Genomic DNA, 23,102 nt, shown 5'->3' with positions numbered 1-23,102 from the left:
GGGTTTGTTGGCCGGCTTTAGGCAAAGCACAGCTGCGGAGCGATAGTGTTGGTGCCCAGAAGCCCACGGTTTCTCTATATCTACAGAAAACTAAATGAGAATGAAGCTTAATAGAATCCAAATTTTAAGGCGTGAAGAATAATACGAGTACACAGAAGTGATTGGTTGTAGATGCAGATATGCCCTCGCAAATATCCGGCGTATTCGCATCGGACTATGCAATTTTTCATAACAGGTCGTGTTAAATATCCCTTGCTTCTGTCTTGGCAGAACGCAAATCACTGTGCATCTTCATTTTTCCAGCCCAGAAACTCCAGCTCTTTGCAGACCTTGTCCTCGGTCTGAATCTTTAACAGCTGAGTGTCCTCCAAGGATTCACCTGCAGCGAGTTTCTGCTTTAGCGACTCAATTGCTCTCAACTTCTTGAGTAGAGAACGTATTTTCTTCTCTTCAGGCGAGGCTTCCTTGTTAACTCGAGGCTGGTTCGCAGCCTGAGAATCGGCATCAGGTTGGGTCGCATCAGGTGTGGTCTCCTTCTTCTTGCTCTCTCTCTTTTTCTTATTTTTGGCAGCAGCCTTGGACTCCTTAGCGACACCTGGAACAGCACCTGGGGGTGGCGCCATGCCTGGAATGACTCTTTGGCTGGGCTTGACTGCAGCGCCGGGAACTGATGCAGCACCTCCGGCCCTCCTAGCATGTGGTGGCCTGTAAGCGCCAGTGGGTTTGTCTTTGGCACCATCAGAAGAGCCATTTTTCTGACGCTTGGCGTTGTACTCAAGCACTGAAGGATGGATCTTTACCTCTATCTTGCCAAGCTTTGGATCCGAGAAATTGTCGCTGGCAGGATCTTCGTTCTTGGCTATGACATGACTTTTTTCGAGATTTTGAGAAACCTTGTGTCTCCAGTCGATTTTCAACAGCTCTTTGTACTCCTTTACAAAGCATAAAGTGCCGCTGACATGCCAGATCTTCAGACCGTTGTCCACTCTCAATCTTGGAGACGTGGTGGCGGTCAGGATAAACTCGCCACCAGGAGACCATTTGCACACGGATGTGTTGGCCGCGTCAAACTTGGAAATGCAGTTGAATTTATCGTGACGATCCAGGACCTCCACGGATCCCTGCAAGTTGCCAAACCCTGCGATCAAAATGTACCTGCCAGAGGGAGAGAACAGCATGGTGTTCTTGGGCTGCTCTGGGAGCGAATGCACAACGTTGCCTCTGAGGTCGAAGAATGTTATCGTGGCTGGCATGTAACCATAGATAACACCAAACTGCCTCGAGGTAGGTGACCATGTGAAGTCGTGGATAGGGCCTTCTTTGGAGAGCGGTACGCGGACGGACTTGCCGCCCAACGCGCCGTTAACACCTTGGAAGGATAACAGATACAGGGTGTTCTCTCCGTAGTAGGACTTGTTGGATGAGTCGAAGTCTGTGATCGCGACACACAGGACGGCATTGCCCTGCTGGTTCCACTTCAGCTGGCAGGAGTCTGCCTTGAAGAAAGTCTTCGACGCAATCTTCTTGTCTGTGACGCCTTCTGCGATGGCGTAGATGCTTAGCACGGCGGGCTTGCCGGACTTCTCGGGGGAAAACGTGCAAATAGTTGGGAACTCCGCTGGGGAGATGAGGAAGCTGGAAATCGGCTGCTCAGGGACAAGCTTGCTGTAGGGCTTGTCGAAGTTGAAAGTGGATTCCTCGCCGTCCAGCTTCACGATCCTGATCTCTTTGCCGAACTGCTTGAGCGCGAAGTTGTCGAGCTTGCTAAACTGCAGCACCCAGCCGCTCTGCACCTTGGCCTGGTATGCGTACCGTGGGACTTCTGGGGGCGTCTCGACGTTCAGGTCCCAGATCTTGACGTTTTTATGGTCCGGCTCCGCGATCGAGGGTCTCTCCCAGGTGCTTAGAAAATTGCCAGAGGGCGAGAACTGCATGTCGTAGACGTCCTTCAGCGCCACGCGCAGCAGTCTGTTGGAGAACTCCATCCCTGTGAAAATCTGCACCGCGTCTGCGGTGGCCAGCGCCATGAATCTTCCGCATGGCGACAGCAGAGATACCTGGATTGTTTCGGCCTCGTCGCGCGTCAGCTCGTCGAACGACGGGTACCCCTGGAACAAATTGATCTCAGTCGAGGTCTTGGCAAAAAGCTGGGTCGACATGGCTTTTTTAATGCTCTTTTTCGATCTTTCTATGTGCCGATCCACACATGTCTTTAGCGCGGGCCTGTCGAAAACTTTTCACAGCCCAGAGTGTTGATGTCACTTCGGACGTCCATCTCTGCTCCACGAGAAACTGACATCGAGGGCCAACGCGTCGTGCACGACCCAGCCTACGAGATCGCGCGCCTTGCGCTGCTATAAATTCGAATTCACTGAATTATTCATCGCTCTCTCTTTTCTTTCTTGACCTAACATACGCAGGAGTTCGTATCTGCGCGCTCATGACGCTCGTGGCTTCTCTACTGTAAGGAACCTCCTCGAGCAATGCTGCAGAACCAACCTAACGCGATCTGTCACATTCCAAGAATGTAGCTCTTGCTTTTCGGTTCGGAGGTTCCGCTAGTTGTGTGATTTTCCAGCCTTTGTTTTCTAATTGTCACCTCATCGAACTAAATCTTAAAATCTTGGGAACGAAAACATGAGCAGCTAAAAGAAGCAAAAGCTTCCCTCAACTATACGGGGGCAAACATGCAAGCGCGGTACGCTGCACGGCAGCCGAGGTCACCAGGGCCACCGTGTCTCGTCGCGATCGATATATCACGTCGGACGAACCAACATTTAGTCAAGATGAGCCTATTCTAATTACTTTCCTACGTTGGGAACCTGTAGATCACAGCCCTCAACCCACAATGCGCCCACTCCTGGGGACTAGCGGGCGTTTGTGCATGCGCAGAACGGTGTGCGGAGCGTCGCACGCCGCGCGAAACGCGAACTTGGGCGAGATGACGGAGTATCTGCGGCTGGAAGCGGTGCCGCAGATGCTGAATCGGAGCATAGACGCGGAGAGGCTGGACGCGGAGGTGAAGCTGCGGCTACTGCCGACCACGCACCCTTACCTGCCGGCGATACAGGGCGTCAACAAGTACAAGCACTCGATGAACGCGATAGCGCTGGTCATCCGCAACTTTGTGCTGAATGAGCGATGCGCGCTGCACGTGACCAACGTGCACACGCTGGCGGACGGCAAGACGTGCTCGCGCTACAACACGGTCACAGACGCGGACAAGGTGGTGGTGCACTGGCGTACGTGCGCGGAGGGCTGCGAGCACCTGGGTCCGGAGGACGTCACATCGCAGGCCAAGTTCGGGCTCTACAAGGCCAGGCAGAGCGGCCGCGGCACGGCCGGCCTGGAGGACGAGCACAGCAAGAGCGAGGTCCTGCGCTACATCCTGGACCCGGGCCACAAGATGTCGGAGACACTCATGGCGCAGCACGCGAGTCCTGCCAACGACCTGGACGCGCGATGGCAGCTCTCGCGCGTTATCTATGGGGTTTTCATTTTCGAGATGAACGACGACAATACCAAGATCCGCGTGCACACCATCGACAACGTCGAGATGTCGGACCGCGAGAAAAAAGTAGAGACTGGAGCTCTAGCGTGCTGATTTGAGCCTGCGGGCCGAGCGAGCCCGCGCCGCGTGTAAATAGAACTAACGAATATGAAACGCTTGCGAATAACTAACAAAACATAAGAAACTATCTATTCATGGCAATGGTAACAATAAAAAATGCAAATGAATTCCGGATGGGCTCCGGAAGCTTGGATAAATTAACAAGTTAACGCTCCGGGAAGCACGCTTCTTCCCTTTGGATTATCCTTTTGTTTTTAGGGCGTCGACCATTGTCGCGCGGAGTGGGGATGCAGAGTTTGGGAAAGACTGCCTGCGTGTACGGGCTCTGTCCCATGCAGTTCTTGAAGGCGTGCGAGCTCAGAGCTCAAGTTCCTCGGAGAGGATCTTGGCGGGCTGCGCCGGGCGCGCGGAAGGTGCAGAGGGCAGCGACTGGGTCGACTGCGCTGATTGCGATGATTGTTCCGAGCCCGTAGACTCGGCGAGGTCGCTGGACGTAGCAGCGTCCGAAGTAGAGCTTCCGGAGCAGCTGCCCGCGCCGTAGATCGAGGCCACGGCGTCCGGGTCTGTGACCAGTCCCGAGTAGAAGAAGTCCGTGTCGAGCTTGTCCGGGGACTGGCGCTGCTGCTGCTGCTGGGGCACCGCGTGGCTCTTGGACTCGCCGCGCGGTAGCAACGATGCCATGCGTAGCAAGAACTCCTGCATGCTGCGGGCGCGCGGGTTGATCACCAGCAGGCATGTCACCACGCAGGTCGCGCAAAGCAGTAGTAGCCTCTCGCGTTCCGTCGGCAGCAGCGCCTGTGGTAGCGCCAGCCACTCCGCGGGGCCCTCGACGCCCACGCTGTCACGGCGCAGCTGTGGGCTGCCCTTCGTGCCCGCGCCGCGCTCGTGCAGCGGGCGGAAGTAATACTCGGAAATGAAGCGGTGTGGGTTCGCCAAGAAGTGCGCGAAGTTCGGATTGTTCGGGGTCTTGGTCAGGCACGCGTTCTTGAACGGGCACGCGCCGAACATCACGAACAGCAGCGTCACGCCCAGCGACCAGAAGTCCGCCAGAAACGTGTCGTGCGCGCAGCTGTACGCCTCCGGCGCCAAATACTTCTCCGTGCCGATGCGCGTGTCCTGCGACACGCGCGCGCGGCAGCTCAGCCCCCAGTCCGCCAGCTTCACGTTGCCCGCGCTGTCCAGCAGCACGTTCTCGGGCTTGATGTCGCGGTGCGCGATCCCCCGCACATGCGCGTACTGGATCGCCGAGCACAGCTGCACCACGATTCGGGCCAGGTCCACCTGCTCCCGCCCCGCGGCCCCGCCCTTGCGCCACCCGCGGATCACGTCGTAGAGGTCTCCGCGCGCCGCGTACTCCATCACAAATACGTAGCACGTCTCGCGCTCGTAGAAGTCCAGCATCGCGCACACGTTCGGATGCTGCGTGCCCAGCGCCCTCAGGATATCCCGCTCGCTGCCCACCAGTCTCGTCAGCTTGCGTGCCAGCTCCGCGTCCGCCGGCTTCTCGATGATCTTCAGTGCCACCTCTTGCCCGCGTTCTGTGTCGTACGCCCGGTACACGGTGCTGAACGACCCCGTCTGTACCTTCGCCAGTCGCGAATACATACACACTAAAACCCTATTATTAACCTTTCAAAGCTAACAACCTATATAATAATTTCCGCGAAAGATGCCCGATTGTACTCATCCTACTCATTCCCCGCTTCCTTTCTCCGACGTTCTTATACCTTTTTTTTCTCATCATGCCGTCTTCACCTCATCGCCTGCCACCCGCGGCACGCAAACCGTCGCCCGATGAGCAATCTTGGCCCACTCTTGCGACGACGTTGGTAGTGTTTTCGACGTTGCGTAACGACCTTCGCAATAATTCGATCCCAGGCCAGGGTCTAGTTGTACGAGATAGGAAAAAGCACGCCAGGAACGCCGTAAAAAAAACGCGAGATGCAGGCGCGCGAAAGGCGCCAGAAATGTTCGAGCAGCGCTCGCATCAAGACCCGCATGTTGGTGGGGTTACGTCCTAGCATGCCGTCTCCAGCGGTGGTCTTGATTTTTTTTTTTTGCCTTTGCCATTTCCTTGCTCCAAATCTTGGTTCCTGCTACGGGTGAAGTCGTAACGGTCGGCAACCGGGTGTGGTAATCAACGGGCGCGGCCGGGCTAAACAAAGAGGCCCTCGCCGTAGAGGCCCAAGACGGAGCCCAGCAGGCCAGCGGCGGCGGGAAGGAGCAAAACGGCGGCGTGGCGGGCGGCCGCGCGGGCACAGGCGGCGGAGGCCGGGGTCACGTGATGGGAAACGGGCACGTGCTCGGCGGAGGTCACGTGTGTTTCAGGGGCCGATTCAGCCGCCGCGGCAGCGGCGCCCAGGTCCACGACGGAGTCGTCCAGCGCGGGCTCGGGTGCGGCGCTCGCGGGCGTGGAGGCATGCACGGACGCGGACTGGGCGCGACGCTTCTCGCACGCGCGGCGGCAATGCGCGCCGCGCACGCGCGCCACCACGGCCACGTACGCGGCGGAGACGGGCGCAACGAGCATCCCGTAGAGCAGGTATGGATGGCGCCAGTGCGCGGGGGCGCCGAAGTAGCTGAGCGCGAAGAACGCGCTCGAGACCGCGGCTAGCGCGCCGCCCACGCGCGCGATCACGCGCGCGGGCTTTGCGAGCTGCGTCAAGACGTCCACGGGCGCCGCGTACGACGCCACGCACGCGGAGGTCAGCATTCCGCAGTAGATCCCGAGAGAGGACACCGCGACGGTTTTGGTAACAGCGAGACAGACAGACATAGCGTTCTTGCAGGTAGTGTTTCTCACGGATGGCCGATGCTCCCGCTCGCCTTTCAGGCTAGATTGATATATGTGAAAGTAGGAAATTGGCGAGCATAGTCTGGGTCACTGTGAACGGGAAGCCGATCCGGCACCGGCGAGGGCCACAGGGCACGCGACAGCACCGCCAGGAGGTGCGCGGAGGTGCGGCCGTGCGATGGTGCGGTTCTGGGGCTCGTGCGAGTGTTCAAGCAGACGATTCACGCCCGAGAAGCCTTTGATCGTCTGTAATGATCACGACATCGCGCGCTTGTTCTCCATTTGATAATGGGCGATGGACTGGGTCAGGTCCTCGCGAGCCGTCGCGCACGGCTAGAGAGATGGACACGCTGCGTTTTGGGAGCCAGGAGTTCGAGTTCTATGTCGCGGGGGCGGAGCTTGATGCGCTGGCCCAGAAAAAAACCACCGACTACGGCGGCGCTTTGCCGCAGAGGCTCAAGAAGGGCGCTGAGTCCTCGCTGCTGGTGCTGGACTGCGTGCTCGGCAGCGACGCGGCCCTAGCGCCTACAGCACCGGCCGTACGTACACCCGTTTTGCTGGAATACCACAGCGTAAATGAGACGCACTTCTTCATCGCCACGCATGCAGGACAGCCAATCCTGAAATGCAATGTGACGCGGGTGCGCGAGCAGCTACAACCGTCCCTCCGAGTTCTGGCGCAGAAGGGGCTTGAGGCGCAGGTTCGTCGGAAAAACTTGGAGCTGAAGATGCAGGAGGGCGAGCAGAGCACGCGGCCTCGCAAGAAGAGGCGATTCACGCCCGCTCCAGCGGGGTTCACCAGAATCCAACACAGGTACCGGGATCTCCAGTGCTCCGACGTCGTTCTCGCAGTGGCCGACGACGAAACGTGGCAACTGGAGTTCCAGATTCACCTCAAGTACCGCGAGAACGCGGCCAACCTATTTGCACCCGAAACTAACACCTTTCTCGACGAGTCTTTCTCCACTCGCAACCGCGTTCACTTCCTCAAACACGAAATTACCAATCTCAACTCGCGTCTCGACGTCAGCTACAATGTGCAGCGGAAGTTCAATCACCAGAGCGCAAAATACACCAAGCACCTCTGCCTCGAGCCCAGCCCGGCCATCCAGGAAATTCCACAGCTCAACGTCCAGCTCCTTCCCTTCCAGATGGAGTCACTGCAGTGGATGCTGGACAAAGAGGGGTTCTTGAGGTCAAAAGCGGACCCGGAGCTGAAGCATGAGTACGACATAGACGCCTTGTGTGAGCATCTCAACGCATACGTCTCATTTGGGTACGAAGTCGTGCGCGTGCGAAACCTCCCGCCTGTATTGTGGAATAAGTTTACTGGTTACATTCTCTCCCTCGAAGATGCACAAGAACTATCAAAGTCTGCTGAGGTCACCGAAAGGCACGCCAAGGGCGTTCTTTCCGAAGAGATGGGCCTGGGCAAGACCTTGGAGGTCCTGTCCCTGATTCTTGTCCACAAGCGTGCCATCACCGGCACACCCACCTACAGGTCAGACTCTAACAAGGAAATTCTGAAGGCAGCGACAAATCTCATCGTTTGCCCTGACAGCATTCTGGCGCAGTGGATTGGCGAAATAGAGTCTCATGTAATAAACAAAGACCCAGATACCCATAGTAGCCTGAGGATTTTCCATTACGAAGGTTACCAGGAGGTCAGAAAATACTTCAGCACCGATGACATCGGAACTATTGTGAAGCACCTTTCGAAATACGACATCATAATTTGCTCGTACTCTACGGTGTCTTCCGAAGTTCACTATGCCGAGTTCAGCTCGATGGCGAGACACCGTAGGGGTGCTGCGCCAAAGTACGACTACACTTCGCCGCTGTCACTATTGCAGTTCTTCCGTATTATTCTGGATGAGGTTCAAATGCTTGGAAGCGAAAGTACCAACGCGGCTCGATGCACCGGACTTCTACATCGCGTTCATACATGGGGAGTCTCTGGGACTCCAATCTATGATATCACGCACTTTCAAACTGTTTTGTCATACCTGCAATTTCATCCATTTCAGGACTCACCAAAGATAGTAGACGCGGTAGAAATTGGCATTTACAGGCAGAACAACCTCCTTTCGAGATACCACAGCCAGCATAGCCATCTGGTAAACGGTGTGAAGTTTGATATATACGACTTGATGGACCTTTTTCCGCGGTTCAACTTATGCATACGACATTCGAAAGAGGATGTGGCAGACCAGATCCGTATTCCTGAACAACACAACTACATTGTGCCTCTTGAGTTTTTTCCTATCGAACGCGACAACTATATGAATCTGTGGTCTGCGTTCTTACACACCTCGGGTTACCAGAGCGACGGCCGTGGCGGGACAAATATGCCTTCCGCTCAGCTTAATTACTGGCTTAGCCTTTTGCGCGAAACGTGCTGTCATGCTCTTATGCCCAATTCCACACAAAAACAGGAAGCAGAAAACGAGCTTCCTGAGGTCCAGAGCATTGATGCAATCTTGAAAAGAATAACTGATGAGGTTTATGAGAAGATTGACGCACTTCATCGAGAGAACATTGGGCTTCAAATCCAAGCAGCACTGGTTTACATGGAAATAGATGAGAACCCGGTGAAAGCCATGAGAGATCTAAGTTTAGTGCGCGAGGAACTAACCAAAGATCTTAATACTAGGTTTGGAATCCAGGTTTTCCTGAAAAATGACGACGTATCAAATACAATACTAGAGGATGCTTCCAACAACGATCCGCAAAAACTACGTGCTAAACCATACATGGATCTACTCCACCAATGTTGCTTTTTCATTGCGACCGCCTATTATTCGATGGGATCCAAAAAGCTAGAAGTAATTGACATAGAGAACGAGAGACATGCACAGATAAAGTCTGCTGACGAAAAGGAAAGCAACTCATCAAAAAGCGTGGTCTCTCGCAGTTACACTGACGTTTATTCAGAGGAAGAGATGAAAGAGATAAACTCATACCAGATCCTTGAGCAGCAGAACTACGCCCACGCTGAAGCATTGAGAAAAGCGATACTGGCTGATAGAATCGAAAGAGTCGACTCAGAAATCATCAGTGTCCAAAAGTTTTTCACAAACAAGAAATCTTCTGTCACTTGTTTTTTGAAGGAAATACCATTCGCATGGGACGAGGACTATTCCTCAAATCTTCACGTAGCAAACTGCTTCAAGCGCTTGCGAGCTGCGTTTCAGAATCTCGATAAACAGTCGCAGCAATTTAATGAGCTAGTGGAGCGGCTCCAGCAGCATTCTTATAGGCCTATTATTCGGGAATACACCGAAGAAAACGAAGATGAAAAGGCACTAGATTACGAGAACTCCATCGATAACCAAGACAAGATGTTTGCGATACTTGACTGCCTCGAGAGAATCTTGAGTAATAGAGAGGACATCATAACCGCAGAGGAAGAAACTGCGGGTTCCTCAAAAAATATGCTAAGAAACACTGAGACACTCTCAGATTTTCACGTAACTTTGGCGGGTGAACTTTTCCTCCCAGAAAGTCCTACACTCAAGCCCATTTTTACGGACCTGAAAAACGTCAATATTGTTAAAAGTCTCGCTGGGTCATCACAGAAGGACGACAGCAAGTTCGAAACTTATTTGCTTGGTTTCGAAAAAGAGACAGCCAAATTAAGAAAGGAAATCAAGCAGCTCAGAGAACATTTGAAAAAGTTCAATGACATATACAATGCCAAAACTGCATACTTTAGTAACCTTCAAAGGATTTCCGACTCGTTAGTACCTTTGATTCAACTAAAGCCATCCACGCGGGCATCTATATTGAAAAACGTCAAGGACAACACTCTCCTAAGCAAAAACTCTCAGAAAATCAACAATCTTCAGTCAAGGTTGAAATATCTCGAGACTTTAACAAAGTTGAAGGAGGGTTTGAAAAACGAGAACACATTTAACTGCACCATTTGCCTTGGCGAAATTTACATGGGCTCGGTAATAAAATGTGGCCACTTTTTCTGTCAAAGCTGCATCTTCAGCTGGTTGAAAAACCATGCCTCTTGCCCTTTGTGCAAAATGCAGACATCAATGTCTGAGGTGTACAGCTTTAAATTCCAAGACGCCCAGCCAGAAGCAGACTCAGAGCAGGACTCGGCAGCTCAACAAGATGGAGACAACAAAAAAATAGAAACTACGCTCAACAACGGCTCGTCCGAGGGCGAATACCCACTCAAGTTCCGCAGATACCCTGATCTAGAGAAGATCAACCAACTTGCCCTGAAAGAAAGCTACGGGGTTAAAATCGATTTTGCAGTGAAGCTGGTACTTTATTTGCTGTACCGGCATAAAAACAATAGCGAGGAGAGCAGCAGCGACCCCCCTCCTCAAATAATCATTTACTCACAGTATTCTGAATTTCTCAATCTCTTGTCCAAAGTGCTCAAGCAGCATTCAGTGCTGCACTGCAACACGGCCGGAGCAGGAAAGTTTTCCAAAATGGTGGAGAAGTTCAAAAAGAATCCAGATGTCACTTGTCTATTGTTAAATGTGACGCGCCAAGCCACGGGCCTTACACTGGTGAACGCCACTCACGTCTTTATAATGGACCCGATAATGAACACTAGTGATGAACAACAAGCGATCAATAGGACCCACAGGATCGGGCAGACTAGAGAGACGCACGTGTGGAATTTTGTGGTGAGAAACACCGTAGAGCAAAATATTGTCAGGCTCAAAGGCGTCCTGGAAGAAAGGGAGGCGTCTCGGAAGCAAAAGAGAACTCAGAATTTCAAGGATCGCACTTTTAAAGCAAAAAGCATAACCGGCAATGGAGGCATTACTACCCAGGATGGTGACGACAGCGACGAAGAAGATGACGATGAAAACCTCTTCAATGTCAACCGCGGCGGGAGCGTTTCCGGGAAACACATTTGGAACTGCTTTTTCCAGGATCGATAAATAGATAGGTTTGATAGAGTATTTTCTTACGCAGTCATAGTGCTGTTAGCATGGAGCTACTGGCACTGCAAGAATATGCCTGACTCAAGCAAGCATGCTAAAGTGCTAGCAAAAAAATAAAAAATAATGGTTGCTAAGAGATTCGAACTCTTGCATCTTACGATACCTGAGTGTTCCACTGTTATCAGTGTCAAGATGAGTTATCTTGAATCAGGCGCCTTAGACCGCTCGGCCAAACAACCAATTATTAAATGTTTGGGAAGATGTTTTTCGTCATAGAATAAAGACATGATCATGTTATTACTTAGAGATGAGGCGAGACCAAAACATGAAGACTGTTGTGGCCTCTTATGGGATGCTACAGATATTATAAGTGGTGTCCCCTAAGGTATCGGTCAACCCAACCAGTGGCCATATTTAGATCCCTCCCTATATTTTTTCGAAGAATGAGCGGGAGGCTAGTAGCGCGTCCCTTGGTTCAAAACGAGCCAAACGAGCCACGATGATACGCATTGCTGGTTCCTCTGTAAACTCGATTCCCATGTGGCGGCGTAGCCCTATAAACTGGGCTCTGTTTCAAGCCCTTTCCTGGAAACAACTAACCGTCGAGTGATTATGTACGAGCCATCGGTCAAAGCCAACCAAGTTACTGAATAGAGGACAGACGTGCTCCGCCTCATGGGCCTGGAGCGCCTGTGGGTAGCGGTATATATCAGGTCCTCCCTTCTATTCTTTGACAGCTGCCGAGTTTCTCCTCTTGTACTGTTACATCGGGGTTCTAGGGCTTCACATTGCATTCTTCTCTACATGAAATAAATATTCCATAATATTTACGAACTTTTGAAGGAGAATTCCATCCACAACACGAAGCACAACTTGACCTCCCCTAAACAGCACAATGGCTGTTCAAAAGATCATTAGGAAGAAACCTAAGGCCAAGGTCGACCCGCTCGCCAAGCAGAAGATCATCTGGACTGCGGGCCACGGTCTGACCCTTGCTTGCGGGGCCATCTACGCTGTCTTTTACCTGTTCCAGTGCTTAACCTTTTACAGGTACCGTTCCTGGAAGACGCTGTTTTTAATCGCCAGACCACCTATCAACAAGCCCAGAACGTGGCTGAAGTGGTTATGGCGCCTGTTCCCGCAAATCTCATACCGCTTGTCCGTAATTGGGGTGTTTCTCTCCTACGGTGTTACCAGCTATCAGAACTGGAACGCGCTCAACCCTAGCTGGTACGATCTGTTGAGCAAGGAGAATTTCCAGAGCATTCTGATTGCGTGCTTGTGGCTCTTCAGCCGGGCGACTATTTTCAAATTAATCCCATTCATGCTCACCAGCTACCTGCACCTCACAGTCAAGGAAAATGAAAGCGAAGAGAAGGAGTCAAGCGCGCAAAATACACAGCTGCTGCACGTCATAGCGTACTCGGAGTTGATCGTGGCGGGCATCCTATTTTTGGACACGATTTCTTTCAAGGGCGCGTCTGGGTTTGTACTGGCGTTGTACCTGGCCATCTATTGGCTCAGACTTAACTTCTCGCCCTACGCCCAAGTCACGTTGTTGAGACTTGTGGTCAAACTCGACAAAAAGGTGCCACCCAAGTTCGAGTCGCAGTGGAAGCAGGTCAAAGAGTTTCTCTACCTGAGAATGGACGAGAGCAAGAAGAAAAGGGCGGAGATCGCGAAGCCATACTAGCGCCGGCAAGTCGCGAGATTAAGTAGCTATGTTTAGCTGTAAAGATTATGCGCTTACGCCAAGAGGTCTTGCATATTCAGATTTTTGAGCTTTGGTAAATAGGTTATCTTCCTGGATTTTTGGTTCAGAAGCAGAACTGATGTAAGGTTATCATCATGCAAAGACACTAGCAAGAGCGCGGCCCTTGGGGCACGCCTACGTATTAGCCGAACAACACTGGTAATATATCAGCTTCTCGAGTCAGATGGTGATGCATGTTATTATCCGAGGCACATATTCGAAGAATCATCGCCGGATAGAAAAAAGACGTGGAAGTCGTTCATCACACGGAGGAAAGCGAAAAGTATTATCCAACTGCTGGTCCATGAACTCATGGACACACGGGTCATGGGAATCTTGTGGCTTGAACCGCAATTCTAAATTCCAGATCATAAACGAAGAATTCCTTAACAATTTAGTCCTGCATGTACATCCTCAGACTTAATAGATTGTTTTCATAATCATGTAAGAAGAGAGAAGGGGCCCAAGCATACAAAATTGACCATGGCCCTCATGCTTACACGCGCCGGAGGCGCGTGCTCTTGTAGAAAAATGATGCTCAGATGCCAAAGCGATGAGCAGGACCGGCGCTTTTTATAGAGAAGATTTCCAAGGCGAAAAAATTTGCAGTGTAGATGCCGTTAGGGCTTCAGCGAAGTATGGGCAGCCTGGCACATGACATGCCGAGCGCAGGCAACGTGAGCACATCAGGGCGTGCTGGCCGTAACGGCAGGCGTCATTATAACGATGTTGGTTATTACAACAGAGTACGTAGAGAACAGAGAACCTAAATATCCATTGTGGGGCGCTTAAGCAGCAGTGGCTCTAGCGTAGATGGCCTGAGTGGAGTGCTTGGAGATTGGCTTGATGACACCGTCTTGCTCCAACTGTCTCAACACAACTCTGGCCAAAGAGCCACCGAGCTTCAATCTGTCGACCAGAACGGAGACAGAGACGTATCTGTAGGTTGGGACCTCCTTCATGATTCTGTCGTACTTCTCCTGGTCCAAGATGATAGCGTGCTGGGCCTTGTCCTTGTGGGACTTCTTGGACCACTTCTTCTTGGACTTCTTACCACCGGCCATGGCGGCGGCGGCCTTCTGGGCCTTAGACAATTGTTGTTTTGGAGGCATATTACTGCGCGTGTTAGTAGATGGTTTCACAAGGGGTAAACAACGGGAAAAGCATTTCGTGCGGGCTTGCGACCGCTGTAAATCAGTAATCCACAGCAGAGCGGTAGGGACCGCACTGTCTCGTTAACTCTATTGCAAACACTCTCGGGCTCAAACTCAGTCTTGTATACTCCTCATTTAGTGGCGGAGCCAAACCTTGATCATTTCGGGCTCTTCTGCGTTCCGGCGCTCCATATTCACCAGTCTACCATGCCTCGCATCGCCTGTGCTTTCCCACGCGTTTCATCTCATCTATACCCTCACATACTCTAAATTCCGTTGCTGGTCTATCGAAGGAGTAAGTTTACGAATGATGCTGCATCTTTTGTCTTATTCGGTAAGACTACCTGGCTCTCCGCCCGCGTCCCTGCTGCATCCAGCGGCGAGTCCCCCGCGAGAGTCCGCCTAGCCGGCGCCGCCCCTCGGACACTGCCTGGGCGCAGGCTGGGGAGCTGGGTCTCCGCCATCCCAGCGGAGGTTACGCCGGGCCCTCAGCGTAGATTCCATGGGAGGGGTGTTAGATCGAGTTTAATCACCGACCCACGCAACTTTTCTGTAAATCCAAGAAATTTTCGTGGTGTATGGTTTATTGTATTTGAAAGATGTTTGGGTGTAACAGTCACAGGTCCTGTTCACGTGACAAATGCTTAAAACTGATGCATATCACATATTACGTATATGTCGCCTGGTCCTCAGAAAATCTGGACATTTTCCATAGCGCCCAGTATAGTGTAACGGCTATCACATTACGCTCTTGCTGTGTATGCCGGGGTTCGACTCCCCGCAGTGGAATCGATTTTTGTCGGGCTAGCGCTCGTGATATCTTTTTGGTAGACAGACTTCAGAATGTAAAAAGCGTCTTGGACAGCTTCGATGGTTCTTCACAGGGTTTCTTGAAGCTTGTCACGACACCTTTCCGAGCCATGGCTAAGCGTATTGCGGACGCGCAGATAACAAGAGAGAGCTTGGCGACAGACGCTGACGACCAAGAAGTGGACTTGGAGCCTAGCAACGGCTTCAAGAAAGCGTCGAATGATGTAATGCGCACACGCAGGATAGCGCAACCCAGGAAGAAGAGACAGCTAGGGGCCGGCGCCGGGACCAGTGCTGAATCCAGCATGGCCAATGCGTTTTCGTTTTCCGGCGGCCCAAGCTCAACAGCCGGAGCCGGCGCAAGCCGTGCTACCACCAGCGACGCAGCTCAAGGCGCACGTCGTAAGGCTCTCAACCTGCAGTTCCAGGCTAAGATCGCACAGTTCATCGCTGCGGACCCTTGTGCAGACCTTTCCAGCGTTTTTGCGCAGTACCAGAAGTACTTCCGCGACACACAGTCAGCCGAAAAGCCCGCCGCGCAGCCTGCCGCGGAAATCGCTGCAAAACCCGCTGCGAAGCCTGCTGCGAAGCCCGCTGCTCCGGCCGCAAAGTCAGACTCTGAAAGCGACAGCGACGACGGCGACGTCAAAGTTCAGGGTCCTACGTTTACTCTGACCCAGAAGCCCACTACGACCAGTTCGGTATTTAGCTTCGGGCCCAAGAAGCCTGCAAAGCGCGATCCATCTGACTCCGAGAGCGAAGTCGAGATCAAAGGGCCCCAATTTACATTCCAGAATAACGCGGCGTCCAAGCCTTCCGATAGCGTCTTCAAATTGAAGCCTGAAGCCACGGAAGCCGATTCAAAGCCATCTGAAACCTCGGAAAAGGCCAAAGGCCAGGCTCAGCCACATCAACCAAAATTCTCATTTGGCGCTGAGAAAGCGACCAAGCCAGCTTTCACTTTCGGCAAGCCCGCCGCTGTCGAGGATAAGCCTACACAGGAAAAGCCCGCATTCTCGTTTTCCTTTGGTGCTAACAAGACCAGCGATGACAGCTCCAAGACTGCATCCGCCCTTGGCTCATCCTCAGAGCCTTCGAAACCTGACACAGAGCAGAAGGCAGCACCATTCTCGTTTTCCAAGAGCAGCGCCGCTCCCGCTCAAGAGGCAAATCCTAAACCCTTCTCGTTCAGTCAACCCGCTGCTACTGCCAACAAACAAGATGGCTCAGTGAAACCTTCTTTCACCTTCGGGCAACCAGCAGCTGACAAACCTAAACCTTCCTTCACGTTTGGGGCTCCAGGCAACGCCTCAGCCGCTTCAGGAGAGGCGCAAAAGGACGGTTCTGGCGAGAAGCCAAAGCCTTTTACATTCGGTGCCTCGAGCAGCCCAGCTGCTCCAAGTTTCAGCTTCGGCAAGCCAGCAGCAGCAGCAGCGTCTAAGGAACCACCATCCGGCGGGTTCAAATTCAGTTTGCCCTTTTCTTCCAACACATCTGCACCTGCGGCGGGACAAAACGCCTCGCAGTCAACTGAAGCCAACGGTTCTGAGCCTGCTGCAACAGAAAAGGCCGAGGCAGCACCTGAGACTAAACCAGAAGCAGCTTCAGAACCAAAGGCGGACACTGAGCAGGGTCAAGCCATGGTCATGTCTAATGGTGAGGAGGCCGAGAATTTGTTATTTTCTAAGCGCGCCAAGCTGATGGTAATTAATCCAGAGACCAAGGCTTATGAGTCCCGTGGTGTCGGGGAGCTGAAGCTTCTTCAAAACAAAGACGACAAGGCAAAAGTTCGGATCCTGTGCAGATCAGATGGTATGGGCCACATTCTTTTGAACACCAAGGTCGTTAAGAGCTTCCAGTATACTCCAGCTGACGCAGATAAAGAAAACTTTGTCAAGTGTCCCGTTGTCAACGCAGATGGTAAGCTAGAAAACTACATCATAAGGGTAAAGCAGAAAGCCGACGGCCGTCAGCTGTGTAAATCTATATCAGATGCACAGGAATCCATGTAATTTACAACATCACAAATCTAAAAATGAGCATATCATGAGGGCCTTCTATCAAAACTCTAGTAAATGAGTATATAGACAATATGTGTTCGCATATCGCACGCTGACGCAAGTTAGCGGCCGCTACTCAGAAGGCTCAATTTCATCTGCAAGAACCTCCCCGAAACGCGATGTAGCCCAATCTAGTCTTCTTTTTTCCCTCTCGTAGCCCTTCGAATCCTTGGGTTCTGTAATATAAGCATGATACTTGAGTCTTTTGCCAAGGAACACTTTGAGGGCCATGAATATGCTTGATTTATTTTCCAGTTTCAGCCCTTGTTCGATAAGTCTCTCAAAAACGCCATCTTCATAAGTGTATATCCTTTGGGAACCTTTCTTGGTTTTCTTTTCGCACTTCTTTCCGATGGATAGCAGAAACTGGAAAAGAAGAACTTCCATAAATAAAGTTCCGTCCTCGTTCAATCCTCCCATGAGAGGAACATGCTTGAAGACGTCAAGCTTCAGGACCTCCTCTGCTAGAAGAGTACCAAAAAACTTTCCTTGGCAGGAAATTTTCTTAAGGCTTTCGTTTTCATCCATTTCTTCTCCGGACGCAAAGCCTTCTTCATCAGAAGAGTCCTCTTCGTGCTCGAACTTTTTTGTCATGTCCCAGAACATGAATTGAAAGGACTTTGCGATATGGTGGTTATGCTGGCATAATTTGATCGCTAAAAGCGTATAGAATGGATTGTAGGAGCCGGAGGTGCCTTCCATTGTGAGACAATGCACCAGGACCCTAGGTATCTCTAAACTCTGTTTATTCTTGAGATTCAATTTCTCGATGTTGGCAAAAGCGTCCAGAAAGTCCTGCGCGGACATGATACTTACAAAAATAGCCCTTCTCACCTCAGTGTTCATTTTTTGTGCTCTTGCTATTTCGCTCCAATCCGGTATATCATCGAGAATGTTGTCTTCAATGAGAATACTTGATTGAATGGCGTTATCAGAGCCTGTTTTCGAATCATTTCTACTCTCAAAGGCGGAATCCATGTTTCCCTTCCACGACGCACCAACCAACCACCACTTACCCCTGGTCTCGATGTTATTAATATCATATAAGCTCACCTGTAAGGGATCGTTGGCTGCAGTCGCGGTGTTACTCAAGAAGTTCGATAATTGTTTCTTTAGCCCACTATGACTTAGTGCTAACAGTGATGGTTTCAGACGATTATTTTTGAGATCAGACATAACCTCTAGCAGAAACTTCATTCTAGGGGACTGTTGAACGGTTTTAACACTGTTCAAGAGCTCCACAATAATTTCTTTCAATGCTTTAGGGTCGTCGCCACGGATCAGCTGCCCAGATATTGATATTACTCTAAGCAAAAGCTCGGTTGTGAATTCATTAGGGGTGCTGATGAGAACCTTGACCAAGTCATAGACCAGACGGCAAGAAATAAGGCCAAAGTTGTAACAGTAAGAAAGCAATGCTATCAGGTTGTTACACTCTTTCGATGCAATCAGAGGGCCGCCATGCTCTTTCTCGTTTTCGAGCCTCTGCTGCTCACTGTGATACGACTCAAGAAGTCTTTCGACCCACGTTTGTATGAATGAGGCTCCGACTTCTGTTCCTCTCAATCTCCACAAACTATAAACAACAGCCGCGTAGTTTATAATGAAGCTATCCAGCAACTTATCACGGTGAGCAACAATTTGCAGCGTTTGATGTGCAAGTGCTTCGTTGACAAGCTGTCTTGGATATGAGTCGTAAATTTCGTTGAGCGCGCTAACTATGACAGTAATGTTCGATTCAGATAGTTTGTTCAAAGATGACTTGACCTTTTTTCCAACCTCGATCGCGGTTTCGGATTCAACGTTTTCTAAGTTCTTCTTTCGGAGAGAAGGTGGAACGTATGCGGAAGCTGCAGACACAGGCGCGGCGTACGGGTTCTCCTTCTTTGAGCTTTTTGCAGGCTTTTCTCCACCTTCGAGTTCCCTAAGCTGTTCCCACTCGTCTTCATCCAGGTCTTCTTCATCGAATTCGTCAAAGTCGCCTTCTGAGATCTCGTCGTCAGAGGAAAATGCCTTCCCTGCGTCACTTGATCCCTCCTCAGGCTCGCTTTCATCTTCTCCCCCGTCGCTTGATTGTTCCTCTTCGCTTTCTCCGCTAGATGATTGAACCTCGTCGCTTGTATAGTTTTCAAAGAAATCAAGCCCTTCGAGAAGGCCACCGATGGCATCAAAATCATCCTTGGCTTTCAATTTCTTTTTGTTGCCTTTCATGCCCAGTTTCTTGGCATAGTAATCATAATCCCATTTATCCTTTTCAGCCTGAGCTAATTCTGAAGGGGAAAGAGCTGGCGTAGCAAACTTTTCGTCTTTGCTGTCCTTTGAGGCATGACCCTTTGACTGTTTTCTCTTCTTCTCTTTGGCTTGTTTCAAAGCTTCCATTGTTTCCTCTGCGGTCATACCTTCAGCCTCCGACTCATCTTGACCAGAAAACGCTTCTTCTGCGTTTTTAATATTTCTGCCATTTCTCTCTTCACGTCTATCAGCCTTAGCAGCATGTTTTTGTTGAAGCTTCTTCTCTTTAGCCCTTTTCAGAGCAGCCATGGTTTCCTCCACAGTCATAACTTGTGATTCGGAATCATCTCCGGAGTCAGACTCATCAAACTCTGAAAGCTGCTCGTCAACTTCTTCTTCTTCTTCTTCTTCGCTCTCACTATGTTGAGCTCTTGCTTGTTGAGTTTGAGCAGCGTTTTTCTTCTCTTTAGCCCTTTTCAGAGCTGCCATGGTTTCCTCAGGGGTCATAGTGGCTTCGCTTTCGTCAGAGCTCTCGCTGACGCTTTGATGAGAATCATCATCGTCTTCTTCTTCTGCCTTCTCATCTTCATCATCCGTGCCTTCTAAGTCGCGCAACTGCTCCCACTCTTCTGAATCGAGATCCTCTTCATCAAATTCTTCGAAATCGCCAGAGGAAAGCTCATCGTCGGAGGAGAAAGGATTACTCACATCTTTAGCCGCTTTGGCTGGGGCGGCCTGGCGCTTCTTCTCTGTGAGCTTTGAGGGTTTCTTCGCGTTTTTATTATTCTTGACTTTGGCATGACCTTTACTCTCATGCCCTTGGCCCTTTCTTTCAGACTCTTGTTTGTGGCCCTGTCTGGTTTGCTTCTTCGCCATTCTTTGCTGCTTTCGCTTTTCCTTTCTGCCTATCTGCGAGCTTTGCTTCCGCTTTTTGGTCGCAAATCTGTCATCACCGTCATAGTCAGTAGCTTTCAGCTCATCAAGCAACACGCCGGGAATTCGGATCCCATGAGATTTCGACATGTCCAAGGTCTGTTGTGCACAACTCTTTTGCTCATCGCATCGCATAGTTCACATCATATTTTTCATGTTTAAGTTAATGGCATGTCACGTGAGTAAACGATGCATTACCAGGCGCCGGTCGCATGGCATTCCTTGTAAGTTTGACCTGACTGCAAGCCTCTTATCTGGAGAGCTTAAGGCCATAGACATCAACCCATAGATCGGCAGGGAATTTTTAAACTATAACCGTTTGAATGTTTTGCGGAGAAATAATTTGCGCCAACTTGACATTTTGGCACCTCTGTGTGACTTTGAAGAAGTACGAAGAATCCGGCTTGGTTAGTGAGCGTTACCTTTTTGATGGCTTCCGCTAATTAAACTAGTGCTAATTTGCCAAATTCATAATGTTAAGTCTAAAAGGCTGCTGTTTCGGCGGTACGCACTCAGCAGAAGTAGAGTACAGCACTTATTTTAGCGCCCCTGGTTCATAAACACAGTACTTTCCATCCCTTACTTGAATTCTAAGGGAGTGCATGATAAATTAGTCTACCCAAACGCTTTACTGCTGTAACGACGAGGTGACAGTAAAAAAGGTCTGAGGCCCCCTCGTTGTGCAACGCGATGAACGAAAGCGCTTTGGTATTGCTTGAAGTACTGATTGAACTTCATTCCAAGCTATAACTGCACAAGCCAAAGAACATAATCAACAATGCCCCATGCTCTGCTACCGAACAACTATTGGGTGAGTGCAGAATTTATATTTGTGTTTCCCTAGGCTTGGAGGTGACAGTACAAAAATTGTGACGAGGTTTGAGTCAGGCCGTGGTCCAAACAGCTTCAGCATACTGTCTATAGCGGGTGCTCATGACATGAATCGTTAGAGCTGTGCGTCTGACGTTCTCTTTCGCATGGCTTCACGCTAAGGTAGTAATATATTACAATTTTTATAGGAATTACCTATCTAGAAGCCAAGCTGGCGAATAGAGACAAAAACCACACGTATGGCACGCAGCATCGATCTTAAGACAATTGCAGATCTCTCTGTGTTTGTTGGAACCGGTATATCGTTGTATTACCTTATTACAAGGCTTTTGAACGAAGCAGAAGGTGGCCCGCTGTCAGGCAAATCCAAGGAATCTCGCCAGAAGCAGTCGCAGACATGGGACAAACTGGTGGCTGTCAGGCCGAATCTGAAAACAGTAACTTTAAACTCTTACGAGCGTAGCGTACTGGCTTCGGTAGTGTTACCTCAAGACATAGAGGTCAAGTTTTCTGATGTGGGGGGTCTAGAAGACATAATAGAGGAACTAACAGAGAGCGTCATTTACCCACTGACGATGTCGGAATTATACACATCACATTCGCTACTTACAGCACCAAGAGGTGTACTACTGCATGGCCCACCTGGGTGCGGGAAAACCATGATCGCCAAGGCTCTCGCCAAAGAGAGCGGGGCGACGTTTATCTCCATCCGGATGTCTTCCATCATGGACAAATGGTACGGTGAGTCCAACAAGATCGTGGACGCGATCTTTTCGCTCGCAAATAAAATCCAACCATGCATCGTTTTCATAGATGAGATTGACTCGTTCTTGCGGGAGCGCGCCTCTTCGGATCACGAAGTCACCGCAATGTTGAAAGCAGAGTTTATGACCCTATGGGATGGTCTTACAAGCAACGGCAGAATCATGATACTGGGCGCAACGAACCGCATGGCAGACATAGATTCAGCTTTCTTAAGACGGCTACCTAAGAGGTTTGCCATACCGATGCCAGGCCAAGAGGAAAGACGCAAGATTTTGACAGTTCTTCTGAAAGACACCGCCCTTGATAATGAAGACTTTGATCTTGATCTACTCGTGAATGCTACGCGCGGCATGTCCGGTTCAGACTTGAAGGAGCTCTGCAGAGATGCCGCATTGAACGCCGCCCGGGAATATATTCGTCAAAAGCGGCAGTTGGCCTCCACCACGGAATCAGATGCTATAAGCGAAATGAGACCACTGAAGAACGAAGACTTCTTCAAGAACCTGAAGCTTGATGCTCGGGTGCCGCTAGGAACTGCTGGTTTGGATTAGTCTTGCTGTACTGAGAGCTCTTTTCGTATAACACTAGCAGCTAGGTGTTGATAATTAGATAATTCTCTACAGCTCATCGATCTCGAAGATTTGAACTAAGTTTATAGATTCAAATGACGGGGCAGCGCGATGATGATTCTACGAAACCTAAGGTCGGGTTTTCGGGAAGGAAAATAATATACGATGAAGATGGCAAACCGTAAGGAATTTTTAGCTACGTTAGGTCTTCCCCTAAAATTGAACAAGCATTACTAACTGTTGAAACAGATGCCGGTCCTGTAATTCATTACTAGACTTTCAGCTTGCCACGGGTAGGATTTCCATTCCATCTCCCGGTAAAGTACCAGCAGCTAAGATGGCCGCACCAGCTAAACAAACCACGCCAGCGAGTTACCCAAAAGTGGAACCTCCAGACGTGGAAGAACTGGGTCGGTCAAGCTGGACCTTACTTCACAGTATAGCAGCAAAATATCCCCAGAAGCCAAATGAAATCCAGAAGGGAGAGATGAAGCAGTTCATGACTATTTTCTCGCACGTTTACCCCTGCTGGTGGTGTGCAAAAGACTTCGAGAAATTTATACGGGAAAACTCTCCCAAGGTTGACTCTCGCGAAGAACTTGGAAGATGGATGTGCGAGGCTCACAACAGCGTCAACGAGAAGCTTGGTAAGAAAGCTTTTGACTGCAATTTGTGGGAGAAGAGGTGGAAAGATGGATGGGACTAAGAAAA

General features: G+C 50.5%; 11 protein-coding genes and 4 non-coding genes across 15 annotated transcripts; 6 read left to right on the top strand and 9 right to left on the bottom strand.

The window, feature by feature from the left end:
• Window positions 1-278: 278 nt before the first annotated feature.
• KLTH0G18238g (translation initiation factor 2A) lies at window positions 279-2,159 on the bottom strand (the record flags this gene model as incomplete). Its single annotated transcript, XM_002555772.1, has 1 exon — window positions 279-2,159. One exon carries the CDS (start codon window positions 2,157-2,159, stop codon window positions 279-281), a length of 1,881 nt encoding a protein of 626 aa, XP_002555818.1.
• Window positions 2,160-2,848: 689 nt separating this feature from the next.
• Window positions 2,849-3,604, top strand: MCO32 (Mco32p; the record flags this gene model as incomplete). Its single annotated transcript, XM_002555771.1, has 1 exon — window positions 2,849-3,604. One exon carries the CDS (start codon window positions 2,849-2,851, stop codon window positions 3,602-3,604), a length of 756 nt encoding a protein of 251 aa, XP_002555817.1.
• A 324-nt stretch (window positions 3,605-3,928) lies between these two features.
• On the bottom strand, window positions 3,929-5,176 carry FMP48 (protein kinase FMP48; the record flags this gene model as incomplete). The annotated part of the gene is made up of 1 exon (XM_002555770.1): window positions 3,929-5,176. The coding sequence occupies one exon, from the start codon at window positions 5,174-5,176 to the stop codon at window positions 3,929-3,931; it is 1,248 nt and encodes a 415-aa protein (XP_002555816.1).
• A 550-nt stretch (window positions 5,177-5,726) lies between these two features.
• Window positions 5,727-6,347, bottom strand: SCM4 (Scm4p; the record flags this gene model as incomplete). Its single annotated transcript, XM_002555769.1, has 1 exon — window positions 5,727-6,347. One exon carries the CDS (start codon window positions 6,345-6,347, stop codon window positions 5,727-5,729), a length of 621 nt encoding a protein of 206 aa, XP_002555815.1.
• A 269-nt stretch (window positions 6,348-6,616) lies between these two features.
• IRC20 (E3 ubiquitin-protein ligase IRC20) lies at window positions 6,617-11,281 on the top strand (the record flags this gene model as incomplete). Its single annotated transcript, XM_002555768.1, has 1 exon — window positions 6,617-11,281. One exon carries the CDS (start codon window positions 6,617-6,619, stop codon window positions 11,279-11,281), a length of 4,665 nt encoding a protein of 1,554 aa, XP_002555814.1.
• A 127-nt stretch (window positions 11,282-11,408) lies between these two features.
• On the bottom strand, window positions 11,409-11,523 carry KLTH0G18128r. Its single transcript has 2 exons — window positions 11,486-11,523; window positions 11,409-11,452 (listed from the first exon to the last, which is right to left on the bottom strand). It is a non-coding gene; the product is annotated as a tRNA-Leu (tRNA).
• Window positions 11,524-12,179: 656 nt separating this feature from the next.
• On the top strand, window positions 12,180-12,977 carry KLTH0G18106g (uncharacterized protein; the record flags this gene model as incomplete). Its single annotated transcript, XM_002555767.1, has 1 exon — window positions 12,180-12,977. The coding sequence occupies one exon, from the start codon at window positions 12,180-12,182 to the stop codon at window positions 12,975-12,977; it is 798 nt and encodes a 265-aa protein (XP_002555813.1).
• Window positions 12,978-13,047: 70 nt separating this feature from the next.
• On the bottom strand, window positions 13,048-13,136 carry SNR61. The gene has a single exon (XR_002432218.1). It is a non-coding gene; the product is annotated as a snR61 (small nucleolar RNA).
• A 77-nt stretch (window positions 13,137-13,213) lies between these two features.
• Window positions 13,214-13,306, bottom strand: SNR55. Its single transcript, XR_002432217.1, has one exon. It is a non-coding gene; the product is annotated as a snR55 (small nucleolar RNA).
• Window positions 13,307-13,400: 94 nt separating this feature from the next.
• SNR57 lies at window positions 13,401-13,485 on the bottom strand. The gene has a single exon (XR_002432216.1). It is a non-coding gene; the product is annotated as a snR57 (small nucleolar RNA).
• A 340-nt stretch (window positions 13,486-13,825) lies between these two features.
• On the bottom strand, window positions 13,826-14,149 carry RPS25B (40S ribosomal protein eS25; the record flags this gene model as incomplete). The annotated part of the gene is made up of 1 exon (XM_002555766.1): window positions 13,826-14,149. The coding sequence occupies one exon, from the start codon at window positions 14,147-14,149 to the stop codon at window positions 13,826-13,828; it is 324 nt and encodes a 107-aa protein (XP_002555812.1).
• Window positions 14,150-14,790: 641 nt separating this feature from the next.
• On the top strand, window positions 14,791-17,013 carry NUP2 (nucleoporin NUP2; the record flags this gene model as incomplete). The annotated part of the gene is made up of 1 exon (XM_002555765.1): window positions 14,791-17,013. One exon carries the CDS (start codon window positions 14,791-14,793, stop codon window positions 17,011-17,013), a length of 2,223 nt encoding a protein of 740 aa, XP_002555811.1.
• Window positions 17,014-17,133: 120 nt separating this feature from the next.
• Window positions 17,134-20,361, bottom strand: SGD1 (Sgd1p; the record flags this gene model as incomplete). Its single annotated transcript, XM_002555764.1, has 1 exon — window positions 17,134-20,361. One exon carries the CDS (start codon window positions 20,359-20,361, stop codon window positions 17,134-17,136), a length of 3,228 nt encoding a protein of 1,075 aa, XP_002555810.1.
• Window positions 20,362-21,296: 935 nt separating this feature from the next.
• On the top strand, window positions 21,297-22,373 carry MSP1 (protein-degrading AAA family ATPase MSP1; the record flags this gene model as incomplete). Its single annotated transcript, XM_002555763.1, has 1 exon — window positions 21,297-22,373. The coding sequence occupies one exon, from the start codon at window positions 21,297-21,299 to the stop codon at window positions 22,371-22,373; it is 1,077 nt and encodes a 358-aa protein (XP_002555809.1).
• A 113-nt stretch (window positions 22,374-22,486) lies between these two features.
• Window positions 22,487-23,097, top strand: ERV1 (flavin-linked sulfhydryl oxidase; the record flags this gene model as incomplete). The annotated part of the gene is made up of 2 exons (XM_002555762.1): window positions 22,487-22,572; window positions 22,641-23,097. The coding sequence occupies 2 exons, from the start codon at window positions 22,487-22,489 to the stop codon at window positions 23,095-23,097; spliced, it is 543 nt and encodes a 180-aa protein (XP_002555808.1).
• Window positions 23,098-23,102: the final 5 nt, after the last annotated feature.

This window comes from Lachancea thermotolerans, assembly GCF_000142805.1.
Source record: "Lachancea thermotolerans CBS 6340 chromosome G complete sequence".
NCBI lineage: Eukaryota > Fungi > Ascomycota > Saccharomycetes > Saccharomycetales > Saccharomycetaceae > Lachancea > Lachancea thermotolerans.
This window is presented reverse-complemented; position numbering and strand designations above follow the sequence as displayed.